At 34.0% G+C, this 25,414-nt stretch overlaps 2 protein-coding genes across 14 annotated transcripts in view; one reads left to right on the top strand and one right to left on the bottom strand.

Moving 5' to 3' along the window:
* Nucleotides 1-132: 132 nt before the first annotated feature.
* Syx7 (syntaxin 7) lies at nt 133-13,365 on the top strand. Of its 3 annotated transcripts, none has more exons than XM_073074646.1 (8): nt 133-286; nt 535-644; nt 2,287-2,356; nt 2,654-2,804; nt 4,062-4,155; nt 6,514-6,638; nt 10,130-10,285; nt 11,103-13,365. In XM_073074646.1, exons 2-8 carry the CDS (start codon nt 542-544, stop codon nt 11,187-11,189), a joined length of 786 nt encoding a protein of 261 aa, XP_072930747.1. In that variant the 5' UTR covers nt 133-286; nt 535-541; the 3' UTR covers nt 11,190-13,365. The 3 variants fall into 3 exon arrangements, with proteins under 3 accessions (XP_072930747.1, XP_072930746.1, XP_072930748.1); XM_073074645.1 differs by having other exon boundaries at nt 172-451; XM_073074647.1 differs by having other exon boundaries at nt 204-222.
* Nucleotides 13,366-14,395: 1,030 nt separating this feature from the next.
* The window catches only part of MESK2 (misexpression suppressor of KSR 2), an 87,341-nt gene continuing 76,322 nt past the window's right edge, over nt 14,396-25,414 (bottom strand). For 10 of the 11 annotated variants that reach the window (XM_073074637.1, XM_073074634.1, XM_073074633.1 and 7 more), the window contains 2 exons: nt 23,165-23,249; nt 14,396-17,927 (listed from right to left, as the gene is read on the bottom strand). In XM_073074637.1, coding sequence (XP_072930738.1) covers nt 17,797-17,927; nt 23,165-23,249 — 216 coding nt within the window. In that variant the 3' untranslated portion in view covers nt 14,396-17,796. Of the gene's footprint in view, nt 17,928-19,491; nt 19,595-23,164; nt 23,250-25,414 lie in introns of all 11 variants that reach the window. The other variant, XM_073074636.1, reaches the window with a different exon arrangement.

Below are 25,414 nucleotides of genomic sequence, written 5' to 3'. Positions count from 1 at the left end.
ATAATTTACTATACTCTTTGGTTCCAAGTTGGTGCCATGCATGGAAATCACTAACCACCGTGAAATATATTATCTTTAGCACATGTTCGAAGACACTGATCATTAGCTGTGAGTTTGAGATACCTTTGCCTTGATAAATTTACATAGAAAAATATATAAAAAAATATTTGACATTTGTCAGAGTTGTCAGACAAAGGTAATCAAACTTCAAAGTGGTGGACGGTAATATTTTTTTGGTTTTGTTGGAATTTGTGAACTGAGCGCTAAAGTTGCTGGTGATACTCCCGTAAATGTTATTCTTTACTTTTTCAAGTTAATTATATGCTTTTAAAATAAAAACTGATCGCTAATATCGGCTTAATGAAAAATAAGTAAGAATTACAAAGCTAATTTAGTGGGCGAACGAGAGGACGTCACAATCTCATTGTGTATCTGAGCCGTAATTTGATTAGTGAGTAATTTTATTTTGTAGAATTTTACTACGTTTTATTTGTCTTAGTAGCTTATTATACATTATAACCGGTGTTCTCGTAGAATCAAGATGGACACGTCATACCAAGGTGGTGTGAACTACGAGGAGGCGGATAACTTCCAGCGTCTATCGCAAACGGTCGCGAGCAACATAAAGAAGATATCGCAAAATGGTGAGTTTTGGTTCATTAGCTTTGTTTTTATTATCTACATGTTGCATTATCTTGGGTCAACATTCTTTGTTCATATCTACTTTCATCTATACTTGTATATTGAGATTGTAGATATTTGTTTAAAATTGCGCATGAATTTTAAATAGATATAAAATGTAAAAAGTGTAGAAACACTTTATTTGGAAAAAAGCAATTTGTAATTACAATTTTGATTCATCTACAATTGTACGTCCTAAAATGTATGATAAAAAATAAGAAGAAATAAACAAAACAATGAGTTTGAAGTAAATATGAGACTATTACTCCCTATACTATTACGTCACACATTGTCAGGGTTTCAGAAAAAGACATAGTATCATTTATCCATGAAAATTATCATTCCCGAGGGAAAAATAAAAACCTGTGACCACAAGCGAAGCTGTAGGTAAAAGCTAGTAATCAATATAATATCTACAATGAAGTCAGTTTGGTATGATAGTTCTTGAGTTAAACAAAAGATAAAACAGAGTTATCCAATCATCGAGGAATATTTGGATTGCTACTTTACATAACATGCTTTAGACTGAGTGCACTTAGTCTTACGGGTAGCAACAAATCTGTGTACAGTTTACAAGATATTTAAGGTTCAGATAATTATGTCCAAAGGGTCCAACATGACTTTTGCTTTAAACATTTTCATCCCCTTTCTTTTTACGTTTAGTGTAAGAAGCAATGGAGGGATTCCAATCAGGAGATGGATGTGCAAGGTTGCCTTGTTATGATATTTACCTAATATGATCATAAATAAGAACCATAGTCACTTCGACTTTGTGTGGTAACGGAAACATAATTTTCCGAGGCGTTCCAGCTTAGTCCTTAAGGGTAGCAGCGCATCTGTGGCTGACATCAGGTAGAAATCTATTGCTATCTGGGGATGGTTACAAACATCCATAGGTGGCAGACATGCACATCTGCTTTATTATAAAAAAAATACGACAAAACGCTTTCTAGTTTAACCCATCTCCAGCAGGGCCTTGTGTAGGCTTTAGGCAGTTGCAGACAAAAAATTAAGATTTACCTAAGCCTAGGCAGCTATAAGTAAACTGCACATAGTGCGGCAAAGTGGTTTTGGGAGAATTTTTTGTAGTTCGACTCCAGAGGTACCTCTGCCACACCCTGATAAGACACAGTGTTGAGCGTTGTTGTGTTCTGCTTTGAAGTGGGTGGTAAATAAGACATAATATGTGTTCATAAGCCCGTTACATTGGAACCCACTTCATTTTCACGGGTAGCAACACGTGTGGCTGACATCAGGTAGCCCTCATGTCTTATCTGGGGATGTCCATGGGTGGCAGTAGCCACTTACCATTAGAGGGACTGCATACTCATTTGCTACTTCAACATGATAGTAATAAAAAATATTGCATACCTGTTAATCAATATTTCAGTTTATATAGTTTTATCTATATCTTAGTTCATATAGCATAAGTTGAAATCTGCACACAAGTAGACATAGCTACCGTAGTTATAAAAGAAAATTTAAACTAATTTCGTGTAGATCTTGGTCTCTAACCACTATAATAAAGGAATTAACTATGTGCTCTTTACTTATATTAATTTCGTATGGTAATATTGTAGTATTATTGTAACCTCCATTCCACAGTGTCGTCCATGTCGAAGATGGTCAACCAGTTGCAGACTCCTCAAGATTCCCAGGAACTTAGGAACCAACTGTGAGTTACTTATTTAATAGTAAAATTTACATGGGTATAGTCCGCGCAAAACTGCTAGTCCACTCTGAATGTAGAAATGAATCGCGTCTCTATAGTAAATTGCATGTAACCTGCTTGCAACAACTTCAGAGTGGACTAGCAGTTTCCCACGGACTGTACATGTATTGAAATGAAATAATATAGGCTTGCGGATACACTTACAAATTGCTAGTTACTATTTTTTATTACCCGATTTCAAGATATAAAAATAATATCTATATATATGACAACTAAATTAACATCTTCTTTGTTTAATAGGCGTCAAATACAAAATTACACCCAAAAGTTGGCAAAAGACACATCCTCCATGCTTATGGACCTGATGAAGCTCCCCACTGATCAGCCGGCGAGCAAGCTGACCAGAGATCGTCTCCGCGATGAATATATGGCCACTCTAAACGCATTCCAGGTAACAAACTAACCTTACTCTCATATTATTAAGTATTATTACCAATATTTACTTTCCTGTGACCAATATCTACTTAAAATACGAGGTAAATTATTGTAATTGTATTTTGGGGTACGCAAATTTGCTGTATAAAGCCAGAATTTCTTCAATTAATGTGTTTTATTTGAAAAATATCATATAGGATATTACATCTTACATTTAGTCACATTTTATTGCATAAATATAACCGTTTTCACATCAAACAATAATCATAGCAACCAATAGTTGGGGAGCCCATGAGGGGACTTCGGGAGTATCTCGAGCGCGTCAGACTAAGATATGGGAGATACCTTACATACCGTTAGATACCCTGTAGAGTGTCCTAAACCATAAATGAACTTTATATGTCGGGGAGTTTGCAATGTCAAAAAAGTCGATCACTGGACATGCTCGAGCGCGGTCAATTTTCTTTTTAATATAAAGGAAATAGTGCTAGAAAACGGGAAACATCATAGTCTGCCGATTACCACACGTCGAAGTAGTGAAAAAAAATAGTCATTTTGAAAAAAAAAATCACCCTCTATTATTATGCTATCTGATAGTGTCACTTATTAGCATGAATCCCTGGGAAATAATGATGTATCACAAACTAAAGAAAAGGCTATTTTTTAGGAAAATACATTATTCTTCATACATTTTCATTTTTTTTCTTTTTCAAATCGTCAGAATAAGAAAACACCCAGCTAAATCTAAAAATATCATATAACCTTTTCTGCATTCTAACGTCTAATCTACACAATCGTATAGGTCCCAATGACGCTCGAGTTACTACACATTTAGCATCTTGGGCTCCCCTACCACAATGGTCATGAAAAAAATCTAATTTCGATTTCACCATTAATACTCTAAATATAGGTCGGTGAATCTCAGTTTTAGATTAGATAACGAGGTTGATGTATTTATAAACTAAACCCCATCATGTATATTCATGTTGTTTGAAAACAAACGATATTTTATATTTAATTCTTAATTTATTAAGAAAGGTCCAAATGCCCAAAGCCTTAGCCCAATAGGGTGATCAACTAATAATTGCTTAAAATTAGTTTATAGTTTGACTAAATTAATACCAATTTATTCTTCAAGAAAAGTAGTATTTCCATTTTGTTTGTTTACAATGAAATAACACGTAAACTACGCTTGCATTAATGACTTGCTAAAATGTATTGTGTATTACATATTATTAATAGGAATTAAGTGGTTATATTCCTTTATCAACAGGCGACACAGAGGACAGCCGCTCAGAAAACTAAGGAAGATGTCAGGAAAGTTAAAGCTCAAACCATCAAAATAGCAGATCCATTTGCTTTGGGCAGTAAGTATACTATATTTGTAATCCTTATCCTAACTAATATTATAAATTCCAATGTCAGTTTGTTTGTTTGCTATGCTTTCATGCCTTGACTGCAAACCCGATTGTCATGAATTTCTGTACACACGTCGTCAGGGGTCCAGAAAAGGACGTAGGGTACCTTTTATTCGGAAAATTAGTGCTGTTCCCGAGGGATAGATAAATATATCATATAACATGGGTTTAAAGACGAAGTTCTTGTTTTGTAATCAATCTCTGACTTCGAGCAAAGCCGTGGGTAAAAGCCAGTTTTGTTAATATGTCAGTTATTTATAACTGAGCTGTAACATAATATAATCCATATAGTTTTTTGTGACCTTGGTCGGACCTTATTTACCTGTGTGTGTTACATACATTTTAATTGCCATGCATTAACTGTGGTGTTATCTTAAATTATATTTTCCTCATGTTGTTATGTTTTGTATACATTTAATTAAATGAAATAATATATGTAGTTAGAATGTAGCAATTTAGTATATTGTTGCAGAATGCAGTTTGAAAGATTTGCTTTTTTTGCAAATACCAGCAGTGGCGAACCAAGCTCGCCACTGATGGTATTGTATGATAACCTTTTTATTTTTATTTTGTTTATGAGGGGGAAATCTTCAAAAGGTACCCGATGATGTGGGAGCGACGCCGGGTTATGTGGGATATTTACCGCACTAAAACCCCCCCGGTGGCCGTCCTAGAGATGGGCAAAGAACCCGGTTTAAACCCTGTGCAGGGTTTAAACCCAATAAATACCCGTTTATTTCCTCCCACTGGGTATTTATTTGGGTGTTTATAAAATGAGTTAAAAAAATCTACACAAAGCTTTTAAAATAGTTCAAATGTTTATTTAATAGATATACTATAGGTTTTTACTGTATATCCGATGTTTTTACATTTTTAAATATTACATTTTTAGGGGTTCATCTATTTTTATTACCTTTTTAATTATTATTTGTTTGACGAAACAAATAGCGCACAACTAAAACAAATAAGTATACCTCTCGTATACTATTGCACAGGTGGTGTGGGAATATGGGCATATAATGTAAAATGTAATTCTTACGTATCTTAATATCTTAATAATTATAGCTTTAAAAAAAAAATACAAACATTATTTTATAGAAAAATTTAAGTGCTACAACTTAGGTCCAAGGTATTTTTCGATAAAATTTACCGTTTTCGAGAAAAATCCAGAAACCCGAAAATTTTGATTTTTGACCCCGAATAAGTGCCGACACACACATCGATGAGGACTTTTGGAACTTTACTTGTGATGGTAAACCCAAGGTATCTACGGAAATTTAGCTTTATGTTATTTGATTACTATTTTTATGTTTAAATTGACCGGACTATAAAAACTCCTCTACCAAAATGTTTCAATGTCATTTTCTGTAAATTAAGTACAAAAAAGTTAAAAAAAAGTCTTCCCAAAGTTTAATCTATTATTGTTATTATCTTTGTTATTTTTGGTTTAACGACAAAAAGTTATAGAACTAAAATTATAGATAAATCAATTTGAAACCATAATTGTTCTTACTAAATTTCTGTGCGACAAATAGTTTGCCTGGTAGAGCGTAAAAACGCTTTGTGCCCCTTTTTTCAAGATGGCGGCCGAGGGACAACAGTTGGGACTCCACAAATTAGGATTTAACTGTACACTAAGCCCTTTACACTAATCATTGACATCTATAAAATATAATTGGGTCTTCGAAAATTGCAACCAAAATGTAACACATCCGAATGGACTATAACAGCGTAGTTAAATGAAATATGTGCTTTTAGAGTGCATATTTAGTGAATTGTTTACAATATTATTTTAAAAATGATATTACACGAAGAAAATAAAAATATGAATGACAATAGTTTACACCCGCTGTTTGGGTGTTTATTTGGGTTTAAACCCTATTTCACCCAAAATACCCGGTTTAAATCCGTATCCACCCATTGGGTTTAAACCCTCTGCCCATCTCTAGGCCGTCCTCAACGCTTGGTGGAAACCCGGAGTCCTCCAAGCGCGATGCCCTGATCGGGCTCTGTCCTGGGGGAGCAATTTTCGCTCCTTCCATACGATGTTGTGTTTACGACGGTATGCGACCACACATACCGTCGTCCTTCCCGGGGTTGCTTGCTAGACGGTTCGAATGGGAGCACTTGCCGCCTGTAACCCCGGAAGCCCCCTTTTAGTCACCTCTTACGACAGGCAGGTGATACCGTAGCCCTATTCTAGTCCCGGGACTACAGGGACAATTGTATGCTAACCTCGCACATTTCCTCCCCGAGTGTCCGGTGAGATTGGTTCGCCACTAATGGTATTGTATGATAACCTCACAGGTAGCAACAAGGAGCTGGTGGAGATGGGTGACACGGGCGTTCGCAAGCAGGAGCAGCTCACGATGCAGTCGGAGCGCGAGCTGCTCGAGCTGGAGGAACGCGAGAGGGACATCAGACAGCTTGAGGTAATACCACGGTGTAATGGTGTAGGGATTCCTTTGTGGTTCGACTGGGGTAACAGCCAGGTTGAGGTAACGCTATCATGGTTAAACATAACATGGTGCAGGGTGATAGAAACATCTGTGGTTTGAGACCAGGGCACCACTGACACACAAATTTCTGCCTAAAAACAGCAGTGTTAAGCGCTGCTGTGTTCTGGTTTGAAGGGTGTGGTAAGTGTATACTTTTTCGAGGCATGCTACACTTATATTTTCATACTCTTAAATATTAAACAATATAATGATACAAGGTAGAACCCTCTGTGGTTCAGACAGATCCACCACCGACGCAACTATTTCTGCTTACTAACAACAATGGTAAACGCTGCAGTGTTCTGATTTGAACGCTGCAGTGTGTGGTTAAGGGTATACTTATACGAGGCGTTTTCACTTATACTTCAGGGATAGCAAGGCATTTCTAGCCAACCTCAAGGAGGAATGTAATGTTATCTGAGGTTCATTACAGACGTTCATGAACGCCACAAGCCACTTACTGTCACTAACAATTTGAAGGATGTGATTATAGGGAAATGCACACGAGTCATTCTAATTTAATTCTGAAGGATAGCAATGCATCTGTAGCCGATATTGGTCGTAGTTTTGTTTATATTTTTATTTCGGATATCCTATAGTTTGGTTACGGAGCTCCATAACATACCCGAGTATGCATTTGTAGTTGAAATAGTAACAAAGGCGTCGGTGGTGACCCGAATACAAATTTAATTAACCATCGTACCGTGAAACGTTTATTTGCGCATATTTAACGATGGCTGCATGCTTCTAAATGAACTGATCGATATACCAATATCGATTGACGATACTAGCGTTACTTTTTCAAATTAGCACGTTCTAGATACGTATCACTTATGGCATAATAATGATATCTGTTTCTAAATGGACAAAGACACCTTGCCTTTTTACCTGACTTCGGAGGGTTATGTGATTTTGAGTGTATGTAGGCATGCCTGCAATAGAAATTAATTATCACTTATTTAAACGACGAAGGAAAACATCGTGAGTAAAGCTGCGCACCTGAGAGTAAAAAAAAATCTCAAAAGTATGTGAAGTCTATCAATGCGCACTTGGCTAGCGCGGCGGTCTATGGCCTAATCCTACTCACTCTGAGAGGAGACCCGTGCCTAGCAGTGGGAAAGTAATGGGTTGATGATGATGATGCATGCCTCAAAAATGCCAAATATGTCAAAAGGTAAAATTCGTGTAAATCGTGTAAATAATGATGATGATGACTATGTGGCGGGATATGTTAAGTGGACAAATATTAACAACATGATCAGAATTACAGGTATTATTGTAATTAATCGAAATATTAATTATATTAATACTCATATACAGTCTAGGTAAACACTGATTTAACGTAAACTTTCATAAATATAAATATTTTGTTACAAAATTACTTGGGAGTTTCCGCCTTCATTCTGTGATAAAAAATATATGTATTTGATTTACAAAGTATAGTATAAACGATATACCTAATTAAAATTATAATTAAATAATTTAGTCGCAAGTATTAAAGTCAATGATACAATTTTTGTACTAATAGTGGTAAAGCATAATTCTATGGCAGTAATACTTCCAAACCTATATCTATATACGATCTAAATGTAACAATTTTATAAGTAAACGAGCTTTTGCCCGCGGCTTCGCTCGCGTTACGAAGTAATATTTTCACCATCTATTATATCCCCTTGGGGGTAGAATTGATCAAAATCCTTTCTTAGCGGATGCCTACGTCATAACATCTACCTGCTTGCCAAATTTCAGCCCGATCCGTCCAGTGGTTTGGGCTGTGCGTTGATAGATCACTATGTCAGTCAGTCACTTTTGATATATATATATATTTAGATTAGTAAAATTGTTATATTGGATTAATGAGGGCCGCAAGTCGGGCCTATGTTACTCGTGGATTGGACTAAGTTTCATTAATAATTAATGAAACATTATTATTAATTATTCGCCGAATTATTAACCTCTATCTGAGAAAGAGCAAACAATACTCAATGTCGTTGAAACACTTTTTATTACTTTGGTTTTTGTTTAGTCCAATAGAGTCACGATAGTGTAGTAAAAACGTAACAGAGAATTTATTTTGTTTGAATTGTTGGAAATCATAGCGTTCTGTTATCGTAGTTTTAATTACAATGGCCCATAACGTTCTAATGCTGGAAATAATTGTGTACTTCGTTAAAATATAAAATGTAATTAGGAACAATCTAGTTTTCAGTAGCATTATGTTATTATAGACTGGAAAAGGTTCTTACTTTAAGTAGATCACAAATACATTGTTCCCTTTAAGGAATATTAAAAATGCTCCACATGATTATATCTTGAGCAGCGATACATTTAAGTGATAATTAGTGGTTGAAATTCAGCCCGAGGGGTCCCAGGTTCAAATCCCAGGCCCGTACCTCTCATTTTTCAAAGCTATGCGCGTATTAGTATCACTTGTTTAAACAGTGCAGGGAAACATCTTGAGGAAACCTAAGAGGAAAATTTTTTGATAACAAAAGTGAAAAGGTTCTCAGAGGCATGACAAGTCTCTCAATATGCACTTGGACAGCACGGTGGATTATAGCCTTCCCGCTGCAAAAATTAATACTAGACGTAAACAAGTTATCTATCTCAACGTTAGTTATAAAAATTACATCACACTACATTTAAATGTACCTTCCTCAATAAAAAAAAAAAAAAAAACAAAAAAAAAATGCTTATAATGAAAGGAATACTTTGTATAATATAGAGTAGCAAACGACCATGCAGTTCATCTGATGGTAAGCAATTCAGTCACTATCGCGTATGGACATATGCCTTCGACTCGAGATAGCATTGAAGTCCTATTTAAGTTCCGCATTAAATGCGTGGCTATTTTGGAGGACTAAGTTAGAATGTGCCTCATTTACAACACCTTTCAAATTAGAACACAGCCATTTAACTCTGATTTGACTTGACTGCTATTATGATACAGAAATAAATGCTGTGGTGGTGTCTCCGAACCATATACACCATTTTCTACCTACCTTCTATCTGTTTTATAATAGAGGAATATTAGAAGAGCATGTAGTCCACTTGATAATCAACACCAGATAATTGAGGTCGGACACAGATGCGTCTTTACCCATGAGGACTAAGTTGAAACGCCTCGGAAAAGTATGTCTCTCTTACCACACCCTTCAAACCAGAACACAGCAACGCTTAATACTTGTTATTTGACAGAAATAGGTGTGACGGTAGTGCCTTCGGAGTCTAACCACAAAAGGTCGAAATTGACCATAAGTATTTATTTTAATTGAGGATATTTTTATTATTAAATTTAACAAAATCTGTTAACAAACAATACAAAATCTTCATAACCGTTTTTCCTACCTTTATAACGATGTACACATATATCAAGCAAATTGCAACCTTGCAAGATTTCATGGTCACAATCTGTATATTTTCAGAACGACATAATGGACGTGAACCAGATATTCAAGCAGCTGGGCACGATAATCCACGACCAGGGCGCTGTAGTGGACTCAATCGAGTCCAATGTGGAGTTCGCTGCGCACAACGTGGAGAACGGCACCCAGGAGCTGCGCCAGGCGGTCAACTACAAGGTAACTGACCGATACACAATTGATAATACGAGTAGAATCATTAAAATAATCAAGGATGGTAGAAGGAAAGTTAGTTAGGCTTTCATTTTCAATCGGTAATTTGTTTGGAGTTAACATGTTTAGTAAAGTAACCTTTAGTAAAGTGCTTTTAGGGTTCTGCACCCAAAGAGTAAATACTGAACCCTGTTACTTACAAACCTCCACTGTCTGACTGTCTGTCACAAGGCTCTATCTCTGAAACCGTAATATATAGATATTTGATATTTTTATAAAGTATGTATAAAGGTACCCGCTATAACAATATATACTAAAATTAAAAAGCTTGAAAACAAAATGGGGGCGACGTACAAGAGACCGCTACTTCTCGGCGTTTTTCGCTTTATCTATTTAATCGTAATAAGTAGACAAAATGTACGCAATGCATTTACTTCTATGGCCGATGTGATAACAAATACTAAAATAAATACAGTTTAAAAACTAAAAAGCACGCTAAAAGGAAAAGTCGTTAATCCTGATTCCTGACGATCCTGACGAGGAGAATGGGATAAAATTATTAAAATCATGTATTGTCATCGGTTCTTGATAACTGCTAAAAAAATTAAATTAATCGGACCGTTCGAAGTGGTTCAAAATCGAGTTCAAAGATACCGTTACAAACATACATACACATAGATACAACCCAAGCTAATAATAGCGTGTTAAAAATACAAATTAAATGAAAATTTGGTGGTACGGAACCCTCCATGTGTGAGTTTGACTCGCACTTAGCTAATTATTTATTTTGTATTTAAGATATTACATTTTCTTTACGTTTCAGAACAAGCTAAGAAAGAAGAAAGTGTACTTAGCGATCATCCTGTTTATAATCGTCTCGATCATCTTAATCATTATATTCAACCGCTGAACCGTTTCTTTAGTGAGATTGTATCATTATAATCAGAAATATTTATTGTCTGTGTTAGAAGTTAACATATTATTATTATATTATGTAAAAATAAATATATTTTATCACTGTTCTTATATATATTGTGACGTATGTTTATATTGATTTTTATTAATATCCGCTTAAAATGTTCGGTGCGATAACGATTTTTGCGGCATATATGGTATTCGCGATATGTAATTTATTTTTAGGTGTATAGGCAGGTTATCATGTAGATTGTTAAATATTTACGATGTATGTGAGTAATAGCTTATTAGTAGCATAATTTCTGATTACGCATTATATAGGATGATATTAATACTTATTTACACGAATGTCACATTTATTAAACTAAGTTATAATATTCCATTTATTGACATTGTTTTATAAGGCTGGTCATAGTGTTTCTTATAATAGATGACCTGTTAAAGGAAATGAGATTAAAGCATGGCGTCCACTGTTATAGGTCTTGCACGTGTGTCTACATGTGAACTATTTCAAGATATGATAATTAAATATAGACTATATAATGTTTTTCCAATGTGAAATTTGTATTTATACCTGGGCATAATCTTTATATGGTATTGTATCGAAAATTGATTCACGAAGTAAATAAAACATTCCATTTAGTTCTCATCTACTTCGCAAGGCCTTACATGAATGCCACTTATGTTCTTGTGACTTCTGAATACCGGTTACCGAAATAAGACGATGCTTCTTTTGTGGAGTGACTATAAACCCCTCCAGCAATCGTTCAGCAAGTAAAACAAGGTATTTCTTTGTTAGAAATTTACTGAAATTCCCCCATAGGTCTTTCCATGACAACTTAAGCGACTGAAATAATAAATCCTCGCTTAAATTTTAACAATGCGGTTCTCAAAATTACCAAATTTTCAAGAGGGCAAAAAATCGGCCTCATTTAGTTATTATTATTCTCGTGCTCAACATCTCTTTGAGTATGAAACTACGCTGAGTTACGCATAATTTGTCAATATATGTTGTGTCTCAATTCCCTATTGATTGATATGCGTAACTCAAAATGGCCAGTTTTAAGTTTCGTGAGGTTAGAAATTAAGTGACGAAGTTATACATTTTCGTTTTTAAATATACTGTAAATACTGGCAATACAAGTTAATTGAGCTTTGGCATTCAATAAAATATTCAATTGAGTCTATTGAGTAAGTTAATTGTTTTCAAATTTAATAACTGCCTTGCATCTGGGTAAATTATCCTATGGTATTATAATGTTATGTCGTAACGTGATCGGTACGTTATGACCTAATTATAAAATAAAAAAATGTAAACTGTAGTCAAATTAATGTTTTTCGTAATGCATCCTTTAAGTTCAAATGCGGCCAGGAATATTTGAGATACTGATAATATAACCTACTCAGTGGGTGAGTCGTCCTTTTTGGCCATTTAATATATGAGAATTCGATGTATTTACTATATAAATTTCATTATGTGTGTAGGTAGATATGGTCTTAATATGTTGCAGAATTTAAAAAAATGTATATAGTCATGTACGTGCCGTAATATCGCCTGATTTACCAAATTCAATAATCCTTACTTTTATTGGACATTCGATAATTTAAAATATGTGTAAACATTGTTGTGATTTGGATTGAGATTTTTTTTGTAAATAATGCTGCCTGCTATGAGATTGTTACACAACGAAAATTGTTAAAAAAAAAAATGGTAACACATTAAAATTTTACAGTCCAGGTCTAATATAAAATAATAGGTATCTGATAAGTTTTTAATTATACTTTTTTGCTTTTAACTATGAATGGTGAGTTTCTTATATTTTTGGCTAATTTTTTTCCTTAATCATATCGGTGTATAGTAATAATAACATCGCTTAATAATAATCGAGGCTTGGGCCGATTAATAGAATACATTGTTATACAACTAATATATTATATTGGTGTGTTTAAGTAATTTGCATCAGTAGTTACTCTAAGCTAAATATAATAATGGAAAGTCGCTCGGTACTTTATTTTGTTAAAATGACCGGACATACTAGTAATTAAATCTTAAATTGGATTAAAATATATTAGAAGTAGTGTATATAAATGAATCCAATATATATTTAATTTATCGTGCTTTATATTAATTGTCCTGTCATTTTGTAGTGCGCTTACGTTTTACCGATCACATTTCACAAAAGGCAATGTGATCGAAGTAATATTCAAGAGAACTAACTTCTTTAACACGTAGTTTATAGATTTGTGTAAATATGTTTTATTGCGGTATAATTATTCTTCATACTTACATAACGTGAACGTAACGTTAATATTCAGACTAGATACCAGCTTTCTGCTAAGATTTCGACAATTTCGCATAAATATGTTCCTTTAACGCCATAAACTAAAGAGTTGATAATCATATTAAGATCTAGATTTTGTACCTTATACTATATGTATTTGTAAAACTGTAATACCGCCGAAATTATCTGAAGGATTTATTATCTATAAGCACTAAACTATGTTAATTTGACTTAAGTATAATACATTGTAACTCACAAATTTAGAGGGTCTTTACGTAAATATTGTAAACATAGTGGTTTTGTATAATAATTTTATCGTATGCCCACCTCTTCTGTTGCAATCAATTCAAATTAAAAGATGATGTTAATTTTATTATTCACCTTTAAAACACCAAGTAGACTATTGTGTATTAAGTAACTAACATTAATGTCATATTCCTGGGTGTTAGTTTTTATAATCACTTCATGTTTACAATGTTGACATCTTGTACTTACAAGAATATAATTATATCCGTCAAAATCACTGTAAAATAAGCGTTTTATTTTCATCAATACCTGACCTGACACGATTGATATGCACTTGCTTGGTCAACCAGCATTAACAAAGTAACAAATCTCGAAAATATATGATATTATTATACTATTGTCCAAATTTCATGATTATTATGATGATAATTCTAAATGGTTAAAGTTAATCAGAGTGCAAGGCTAATGCGTACTGATCACTTTTCAGTAAAAGATATGAGTTAACATGCCATTATCATAATGTAGGATAATAATTCAGTTCCTAAAGTCCTAACACGTCATTTTTTTATTTCATCATATGATTTGGCTTTTTAAACTATTACTTCCTTCGTATTTTAACAACAAGTTCCACATACTATAAGAATATGATTTTTTTAACAAATAAAACGAAATGTATTATAAAATCATTTTATTACTCATATTTTTAATTCACACAAATTATAATATACCTAATATTTGAACAGAACAACAATTTAGCATTTTCAGTTGAGATTCTAGAAATTGATTTACATATGTTGTACTACTACGAAAGCGTTATAATAAATACCAAGAAAAATTGTTTGTACGGTTTATTACTTTTATGCGACATCGTTATAGCTGACAGAGACATAAAAGCAGATTTTTATATCGGCAAAGATCTGAATTGAAATACCTATTTCTGAAACCGTTCTTATAAACGCATGTTATGACATGTCGTTACCTATATTGGAAATTTGGGTTTTAATATCCTTTATATGGTATTCGTTGCATTCGAAATACATAGTGACAATGAATGAGAGCCATTCCATCGTTGCATTAACATCATAAATGTTACTTAACGTTTAGGTTTACCTTAACAATGCCGTTGCTTTTAAATGTTACAATAGTTGGTTACGACACCAAAAGCTATTCAAATCCGTCAGCTATAAATATTGGAATTTTGTATGTCGAACGCGACTTTCCATTTCACACAAACAAGTTTTCATGGTACACACAATCAGTTACAGACTACTCAGATCTAACTACAGATCGAAGCTATTCTAGCTACGAGATATTTTCTTTATTAGACATAGTATGATCTATGTTATAACCGGTTATCAGTAACATTAAGGTTAACGACAACATGCTAATTTTATGCAAAAGACAGTGCATCATATTCAACATTCCGTTCTCTTAACTTCGTATGTGTAAAATAAATAAAACTTAAAAGTAGATTAGTCCAACTACAGATATTACGAGCATCCCGCTTCATATAAACAAAATTAATACTGATAAATAATAACATAACTAATAACAAAATAAATAACAACAGAGTAGGCCTTAAATAATAGATTACAATTATTGATACTTATTACAGGCCGTGAGTCAACTGATGTAGAAGACATAGAATATTAAAAACAGCAAAATATTTTTACAAATTTTCAATTAGGTAATTAAAAACCTATCTTGGTCTTAGCATAGCACCCAGTGACGTCCTTAATGTACCGCAGCCCCTTAAAAATCGGTTCCAATTACATAGTACTAAACCATTATATTATTTTGCGTCAATGTCTATAACAGATAGGTGGGGTAGGTTCGCTGCCACCCAGAGTAACCTCAACTTACAATGCGTAACAGTAACAAAATATCCTTATATAAATCAAATTATATCAAATATCAGACGACATTAGATCGTGTTTTATTATATACATATTACAAAATTTTCAATAAGAACACCCACAATTCGTTGTAACTGATAACAAGAATTACTTAATACAAACGTCAAAAGTTTAGTTGCAAGGGCATGGCGACTCTGGTCCCACCTGCGGCTGCCAGTTGCATGGACAGGTACATAAACATGTGTCGACTTTAGCTAATTGAATATCCGATAATAAATGCTCAATAGTGGTATACATACATTATATATGTATATTATACTCGTGAATACTAATATTTTTTCTTAAAATTATATAATGATATACTTTAACAGTGCGACTCGCTTCTTATTAGGAGCCTAACGAACGTTACTCGACCGGCTCACGTCAGCTGCTCTGCCACAGAGCAAGCCAATACAACTATAAGTTTGCAGCCCTCCATCACTCTTCCAAGTTGTTCTCCTCTCAAGATATGTACACTTACACGTCAATTGGTTCCATCGCTCGCTCTCGTTCGTGCGGTGCGCACCAACGAGACGCTTCTTACCAATCCCTTCTCCATTAAAAATTGTTACGTTTATCACTTCTGGCAAGCTGTTGCGAGAACCAGCCACTCCCTATCTTTATTATTATTAAAGCGTTACGTGACAAGCAGCTTGTTTAGGGAACTAGATTCTGATTTTAAACAAGCGTGTCATCTAAATACTTATATTAAAAGTTGTAATTTCATACAAAACACTAAATATAAATAAAAGTTTTTATGAAATTAATACAAAAGATCGAAACGGTGTTAATAACATAAAATATTTCTTAACTTCCCCCGAAACAATGTGCAATATTAGTATCATTGTTGTGTGCATTGCCCTTTATCGGTTATTAGATACAAACCTTTACGTTAGGTTGATAGTTAAACGACGAATAAAGTATATGTGCCACTTAATTATAGTTAAATCATCTTGAAAATGGTGATATACATGTATGTCACGTATAAAGGACGATATCAGGATATCTCAAAAGAATTTGATCTATGCAGTCAATCGACACGAAAGTAAGCAAGTGAGGTATTAACAAGTGGAATGTATAACATCGTTGACGGTAGGTAAAGTGTACAAGTCGTACTTGAAACCAATATAGGACTAGCCCTTTCTAATATATTCCTAAAATTAAGCTTTCTTTGGTCACTGAGTACCATTACTTTACTTGCTTTTGGTCGATTGTCAACATAGAACTAATAAATATAAATTAAGATTCGTGAACATATTGTATTCTTAGATTGTATTCAAGAATAGATGTCGCCTTGTGTTAACAATATATTATAAATGCATGGAAAAAGTTTAGACAAAGTCGTGTGATTAATGTGCATTGTAAATGTTATGCAACCTCAATTGTAATTATATTTCAAGATCTTTGGACACAACTATATATTCATATTTAAATATGATACAAATAATAACACTGTCAAATTACTTGAAAACAATGTTTCTTATTTTGCATTTGTAATTTTGCAACTAAGAATCGAATTTCCAAGGACACACAATATACATACATATATTCAGTTATCTCACGAGAAATTTCTTACAGATGTAAACACGTTTCCCATGCAAAAAGCACACAACATACAACAAACCTAATGCATCGACACTTATTCTTGTATACAAGGGCTTGCATCCAGGGGGGTTACTACCATCTCTTAAAACAATATTATTTTAATCATATATTGAAATTTCTTACCACGACCTCGTTTAAGTAAGATTATTTTCCCAATATTACAATAAGCAGTTTTGTATGATGTCGGTCAAAATGATTATTTTTTTTGCAGGAAATTTATTTTTTAAGCAAAATTTGACAATTTCAGTAAATTTTATACAATGGATAAGCGAAAAATGAATAAGGGTTTAAGTTTGTTCAACAGCGTACGACGGAACACAACCAAGACCGTGTTGCGAAATAGATGACACTAATTTCGACGTCTCGTTTCCTCTTGGATGAGAAAAAAACAAATTACTCGTTATTTATACTCGTTAGGTATAAAACGAAACTGTTTTAAGGAGGTCGTGGTACGAAACAAAATAATGTTGATGCAATATTGAAATAAAACCTGAACTATGATGGCATTTAAAAGATGGTAGGCCCCCAGGGCTATTGTTAGTTGTTTGTCGGGTGTGGTGTTAGTGTTGGTGGTTTAGCAGACCACGGCCTCCGAGATGGGGTTCTCGGTGATGCGGATGACGGGCGAGTGGCGGCACGGGCGGCGGCGGGCGCCGTCCGACAGCCGCCGGAACGCCACGATCTTCGTCGGCGACAGCGGCGCCACTGCGGACATCATTTGTTTATTTATCTATTTATTTATTTATTTACATGCCAACAGCAACACACACAATACATTATATAGTACATAGAAGTACACTATAGTAGTACTAATAAAATAATAAGGCTCGTATGAGTGCCAATTATAGGCATGAACAACGTTTATATTATATTAGTTTATATTTTTAATTTGTCATGCGTAACTGTTATCGCATCATTTAGAGATTTATTTAAGCCCGCTCCACATTCTCGAGAGAATCTCGCGAGAAAATACCGATTCGTATTGGCTCCTCATTCTCGTTTCTCGTGCTACTCTCGCGTTCTCCGGAGGTTTTCGCGAGTACGTGGAGCGGGCTTTACATTTACAGACTTTTTAACCTACTCCGAAAAGGTTCTGTAGTCGACTGTATTTTTTTACATCGAGGATTTATATCCGCATACATGACAAAAAAATATCAATGACAAGATAGAATGCAGTTGATATGCACGCGGACGCAAACCCACGTGATAAGAAAAATTAGAAAGATTTAGGTTTTTTTGCCAATACACGGACATGTTGTATATAAGAGTACAATACAAGTATTTTTTTTATTATTGGTATGTGTAGGCTCTTTTCATTATATTGAGAAATAATACAACAAACACGTTTCTGTCCATCTATCTAACTTATCCACATATACACAAAAACATTGATGTCACCGTCCACGCGGGTTAAAAGAATAAATATTTAAATTTTATTTTACTCTTTTTCATGACACGCGTGCTCCTACATGCGTGACCTAGCCGGTTGCAGTCTCTGCGGTCCGTGTGCTTGAGGCTTATATGACAAGAAAACTATTTATGAAATAGAATTAGGGACAGAATTGCACGGACATAAACCCGCGTGGTGGGAAATAGGCCCTAATACATAAATTACGCCACGCAGACGGGTTAGTAATTATGTGACAGAAATAAACGTTATTGTTTCATACATCAGCCCTAAAACGTTTGTTTTATTTAAATCTAAAAATTCTAATATGTATTATCAATATAGGCTTATTTTTAAATGTATTCAGGTACACACACATACACACAATAGACAACGGTACTACATAATTATTATATTAAAATGTATCATATACATTGCTAAATAGCATTTTTCGTTCAATATCACATATGAATATATTTTTCTTTAATGGATATTTAAGTTACTGTTGACGTGTCACATTAATTTACTTCGTATTAATTTTCATACCTATTAATATTTACAATTAAGCAGTGACAAAAATAAAATAAAAAATAACATAATCTCAATGTAAATGAGCAGTACAGTAAATAAACACAACAATAAACTAATAACAGTCGATTTGTCCGTGTAAGATGGCTCAGAAAATAAATTTAAAAACAGATATCTTTTGCAAAAGCGATATCGAGCGTGTTTGACAACCAAAATATAATTAAAAGTAACATAACATACATTCGGTTAAACATAAAACAACATATTTAAGCTAAACATACTATCGCATTCGCAAAAAACATCCAAACAAAATAACGATACAAAATAATAAAAGATAAATAAAAAAACACTTACGGTTTCTACTTAAGCTTTAAAATAACATACGGCTAGTTGGTGGAACTGGATTTCGACACGGTACTATTGCGGCGGGAGATAATTTTTTGCAATGCCAACACGGCTACGGGTGAGATGAAAACAAAAACAAAATAAATAAAACAATTGTTGTGAGACACTCGTGCTCGTGTCTACGTCACTACAAAATACATAAGTATAATTCGACAAACTTTTCGGGGCGTGTGGTGGCGCCACTGTTATCAAAAGTACGTAAGGAATGAAAAAATTGAAAAATATTCAAAATTAATATAAAAAAATATTAATTGTGTTGACAAATAAATAAGTTCCAATTAAGATCGTACTGTCATTAAATTGACGTAATAGCTAATAACTGTTTACCTGGTGAAATCAAGAAGCTGTGCATGAAGCTGACAACAAATGATTGTTTCCGAAAACCGCCACACACACAGAAAAGTTTGTCGGACTATAAATAAGTGATGGTGAAAAATACTACAAAGGTCTATTCTGCTTTGATCCATGAGTGGTCATAGGCGACACTTTAGTACATTTAAATCACTTTTCCAATCATAAATTATTAAAAATACTTTAATATACCCACATCACACCTCTCAATTGGAATGTGCGGTTATGTGCGTATTCGAAATTCACATGACACTTGCTTAAACGCCGACGGAAAACATCATAAGGAAAACTGTATGCCTGAGCGCTCTTTTAAAAATTCTCATGGGTGTGTAAAATCTACAAATACGCACTTAGTTAGCACGGTGGACTGAGGTCATTACCCCTCTCACTTTGAGAGGAGACCAGTGCCCAGGAATGAGATACTAATAGGTTGACGAAAGCGTGTAATTAGTGAAAAAGCATTGGCAGACTAGAAATTTTCACATCAAACTAATTGCGACACTCCTAGAACTCAAAAACAATTAAAGGTAGACACCTACAATTATTAATTTATGAATTATGATAAAAAATACACAAAGTGTCACCTATGATCACCCAGGAGATATCATCAAAGTGACATAGATCCGAAATTGTATACCCACTAACTACGTAACAAAATACTGGGTAATATGGAATACACACATATAAATGAAATAAGAGACAAGATAAAAGTGTCTATGAATTTTTTTTGTTAAGATTTGAGACATTGAAAGTGAAAAGTCTTAGGACTATCATTCACGTAATTAAATGTTAATGTTAATTATAAGTTTCGACATTAATTTAATAATACTTAGTATGAAATAATATTATATTTAAAATCTACTAAGATTTTTATTCCATTCCATTCTATTCAATTATATATAGATAATAGATATATGATACAAATAAAATATATAGAATGATTCCTGTTACATTACAGTAAATGTTTTTATAGATATCATTTAAAGGAAATAAAAGAAGTTCGTACTAAAAGCTTGAATACATAAGGAGGCATTTATTTAGAACCAATTGTTAGTCGTATTAATAAATATTAGATTCACTTATACCAGTAAATATTAGTACTTAAAATATCCTATTGCATCGATTAATATTTAAAGTAGCTCATAGTGGTTTATATGAAACCTAAACAGCAATACAAATAGCATAATCGTATAAAGGTTTATAGACGTATAAGGAAAAATAATCAAAGGGAAATCTACAAATTTTCCTACGAAGTAACTAGGCAATTTGGAAATATTCTTAGCACTACAAGACCATAAAGGGGGTAAATAAGCTCGTTGCTAATACGTACCACGATGGGATGCCGCGAAACTCAAGGCAATCCAGGCTCAAACATAATCGCGGGGAAAAGAAAAAAACGGGACTTCAGACGAATCGTATTCATTTCTCACTCAACAGAACTGCTTCGAAACTTTCCATAGGTTACCATTTAATAAAACACGAAAAACTAACTACTTTTTGTAACAAATCAAACTACTTTGTACAGAGTACAAAAAAAGTAATTTTAATTGTAAAGTATGGAAACAGTCATTCATAATGAACTACTCCATAAAATGCATGGGACTCATTGAAACGCTAGGAAATATTAAAATAATTTAATCGTATCTAAAACAAATAGAAATTCAAATATAATATAATTAACAAAATAATAAGACAATGATCTTACGTAATACAGTACGCACGCAAGTTTATGACAACAAGGAACGTCTAATCTTGTAAAATATGGGATGTCTAACGATTATTTATTGATTATTAATAAAATGGTAACATGGTTGACTACACAAATGATTTAATAATTATTAAACCAGCAGATCTTAATTGAAGATTGTCAATTATTATGTATATTTTAAAATAAATTAAAAATGAAATGCGATATTTGTAAATGCTCGAAAAAATTATAATTATAGTAACACCCGAAACCAAGAAACAGATTTATTTCTTATCGGGGTGTTCATGAACTCAAGGGCGTACTGTAGACATTTCTTTGCAACCTTACAAGTTACAATCATATTTTTTTTTAAATATTCAGAATCGGACATTCCTACTAACTAGCATATTTGAAGCCTCGTTACAGTTTCATAATAAAATAATCTATCCCCGATTCGAGATTCGTTATTGATTTACAACTATCATCATTTAGATTATATAAGTGCGTTAATTCGATGTTATATTCTCTGACATTATATCATGTCTCTATGAATCACTAGTTTAACATTTTTTAGATTTTACAATGATGAGATATTTAAGAATCAACTGTTAAATGTCAGATAATGTCATGACAGATTTCGATTTCTTGACAGATTTATAAATCCCTACTTCTTAATGTGTATCGCAACTAAAAAGTAAAGCAGTAATGGCAGTTGCGACAGGTTACAGTTATCCTTAGTATGAGTTTTTACAAAAATGAATGTTTTTGTATTTGTTTACGTATTTGCCCATACATTTCCAATCAGCATCTCTAGCGGACTGTATCAGAACTAATGGGAAATGTATGGGAAATGCGTAAACAAATACAAACGCAGTTATTTGATTAAAACTTATACTAAGGGTACTGGTTCATAATGTTTACAGTGTCATCTATGACGCGTGTTACAAAATGCATTGTGAAGCGTTTTAGGCTGTCCACTATCCGGCGCTAATGCTACAATGCATCCTTTGATGCTTATAGCTATTCTAATATTTATTTTAAAATAAATAAAAAGTAATATTTTTTAAATCACGAGTTTTTTCAATCATTCATCTTATAATTGTGATTGTATTCGTAAAATTTGAAATGATATTGATTATTCTTGTCAGTCATATTTAGGACGCATGAATAAAATGATTTTAAGATTTTAATATTCCCATAAGAGGTAAAATATATTGATATCTGTGATTTTTTTGTTCTATTATACATATCAATATGCTACTTAAATCCGTTATCACACATTATTCACGCGTCACATTATATTGATTATTAATAATTAAAAATTTAATGTTGGTATACGTTAAATCCAAAGTTATAAAAAATAAAAAATAACATCAACGATAATATAACATAACATAACGATGAACGGTTAAATCAATAGTTAAACTATAGATTATGCTTATACAATAATAATCCTAAACCAAAGATGTACCGTTAAAGCAAGATTATTAATTGATAATTGAATGTTGTTAAGACAGTTGTTAAACACAGTGTGTTGGTTGTTAGTGGGCGGGTCCGGCAGAGGGCGCTGTTCAGGTTACTTACCGTAGCCCTCGCCCTGCAGGAACAGACGGAACGCCTCCGATATCTTGCCGGGCTGCTCTTCCAGCACCATGCCCGAGTCCGAGATCTGAAACATTACATTGTTTTTGTAATAGCAAATGTGGTATGAAGGTGGTAGAACCCTTTGTGGTTCGACTCCGGCGGCACCACCGCCACACCTATTTCTGCCTCATTACAGCAGTGTTAGGCGCTGCTGTGTTCCGGTTTGAAGGGTGTGTTAAGGGAGACAGACTTTTCCGAGGCGTACCACCTTTGTTCTCAGGGGTAGCAGCGCATCTGTGGCCGACCTCAGGTAGGAATATCTAATCCTATCTGGGGTTGATTATAGATGTCCATGGGCGGCAGTAGCCACTTACCATCAATCAGGTGGACTGCATGCTTGTCTGCTAATCCTATATTATAAAAAAAAGCAAATGACCCCAGACAAGATGAGATCAACGCATTTGTAGCCAACTTCAAGCATGATTCATATTATTTTTAGTTGATTACAGATGTCCATGGGCGCAGTGACTACTTACCATCAGGTGGACTGCATACACGTTACGCATTTCCCGACAATTGTATTGCAAGGTGATATCGGGTTAACCGGTATTCAGGCTATAGGGCTGACACACATAAAAGTCCTGTCGCAACGAAGAAATTTGAGGCGTGCAATGCACCCCTTAGTCTGGCATATTTAATAGTCTTAATACGTTACGTTGCATACTGTATAACTGCATAATAACTGAAAGTTTTTCTTCTGACATCTCAAATACGCAGCAAGGATTTATAGCCGTCAGATTTAACAAGTGCAATGGAAGGCCGCCTGCAAGCGGACAATTATTCAATCTTTGATAAACAGGACGCACTCGATAGAATGTACGTTGTATATGAACACGAATAATTGTGTTTATTGAGTGATGCAACAGCGTTTACAGCGTTCTGCCTAATAACAACAGTGTTAAACGCTGCTGTGTTCTGCTTTGAAGAGTATGGTAAGAGATTACAGATGTCCATGGGCGGCAGTAGCCACTTACCATCGCAACTACATACTTGACTTCTACTCTATAATATTATAAGAAAAATCAAACATTGTTTGTTGCACGTGCAAAATGGAACTTAATTTTGCTATCCAAATATTTAGAGAATCTCACATCTGTGTGCGTTATCGTTTGCGTCGTAACTCACGTATGTTTTATTACGTTATGACATGCGGGTCTTAAAAAGGGCGTAAAAAGACTTATTAAAGCCGGCGACACATCGAAGACTCCTTTTGTGTTACAAAATTTGCAGATAAAAGTAATTTTATGTCTAAAATATTTAATGTTTTGAGTTAAAAAGCCCATTCATTGTTAAGGATATATTAGTTTGTAAAAAAGTTCATAATTTAAGAGCAAAAATGTCAGTAATCGAGCATTGAATTGCAAGGCAAAAAACCTTACAAAAATTAAATTTAAGTGAAAAGTTCTTTAAAAATAGTGAAATTGTTACTACTCTTTAATGCAGTATCTTACACCATTTAATGTTTAAGGCAGATAAAATATAATAAAAGCATTTCACTATTTTTCGCAAATTAAAAAATATTTATCTTGGCTGACTAATTCAACCTATAATAATAGCGAAGTCAAGATAGACGACATAAGCCTGAGTGAAATTAAACAGGACTTTAAATCTTTTTTGAAACTTTCTTCCACCATGGTAGGTTCATGTTCGTGTTAGTCCTCAGGAGTGTTAGCGCATCTGTGATCGACTATAGGTAGAACGCGTTCTTTATCGAAATAGTTACAGAGGACCATGGGCGGTGACCACTTACCATCAGGTGGACTACAAGACTTACCTATTTCTACCTTATAACAGCAGTGTTATGCGCTGTTGTGTTCTGGTTTGAAGGGTGTGGTAAGGGAGACATACCTTCCGATACGTTCCAGCTTAGTCCTCAGGGGTAGCGGCGCATCTGTGGCCGACCTCCGGTACGAATATTGAATCTTATCTGGAGTCGATTACAGCTGTCTATGGGCGGCAGTAGCCACATACCATCAGATAGACAGCATGCTCGTCTGCTACTCCATATTATAAAAAAATGCGTTGGCTACTTCAATCTTATAAAACAATATTAAAGGGTTAAACCTATTCAATATATATCTATCCCTTTACAAGTTTCACATAGCCCTTCTTACCTCAAAGTACCTAATACATCACTGTCGAAACCTACTCCTGAGTTATAACTAGTCTACTTATCTCCGCTCAAGTTTT

This window comes from Epargyreus clarus, unplaced genomic scaffold (assembly GCF_041222505.1).
Source record: "Epargyreus clarus isolate Ecla_fem2 unplaced genomic scaffold, WU_Ecla_fem_2.2 ptg000007l, whole genome shotgun sequence".
NCBI lineage: Eukaryota > Metazoa > Arthropoda > Insecta > Lepidoptera > Hesperiidae > Epargyreus > Epargyreus clarus.
The sequence above is the reverse complement of the archived record's forward strand: the minus strand, read 5'-3'. Positions and strand labels throughout refer to the sequence as shown.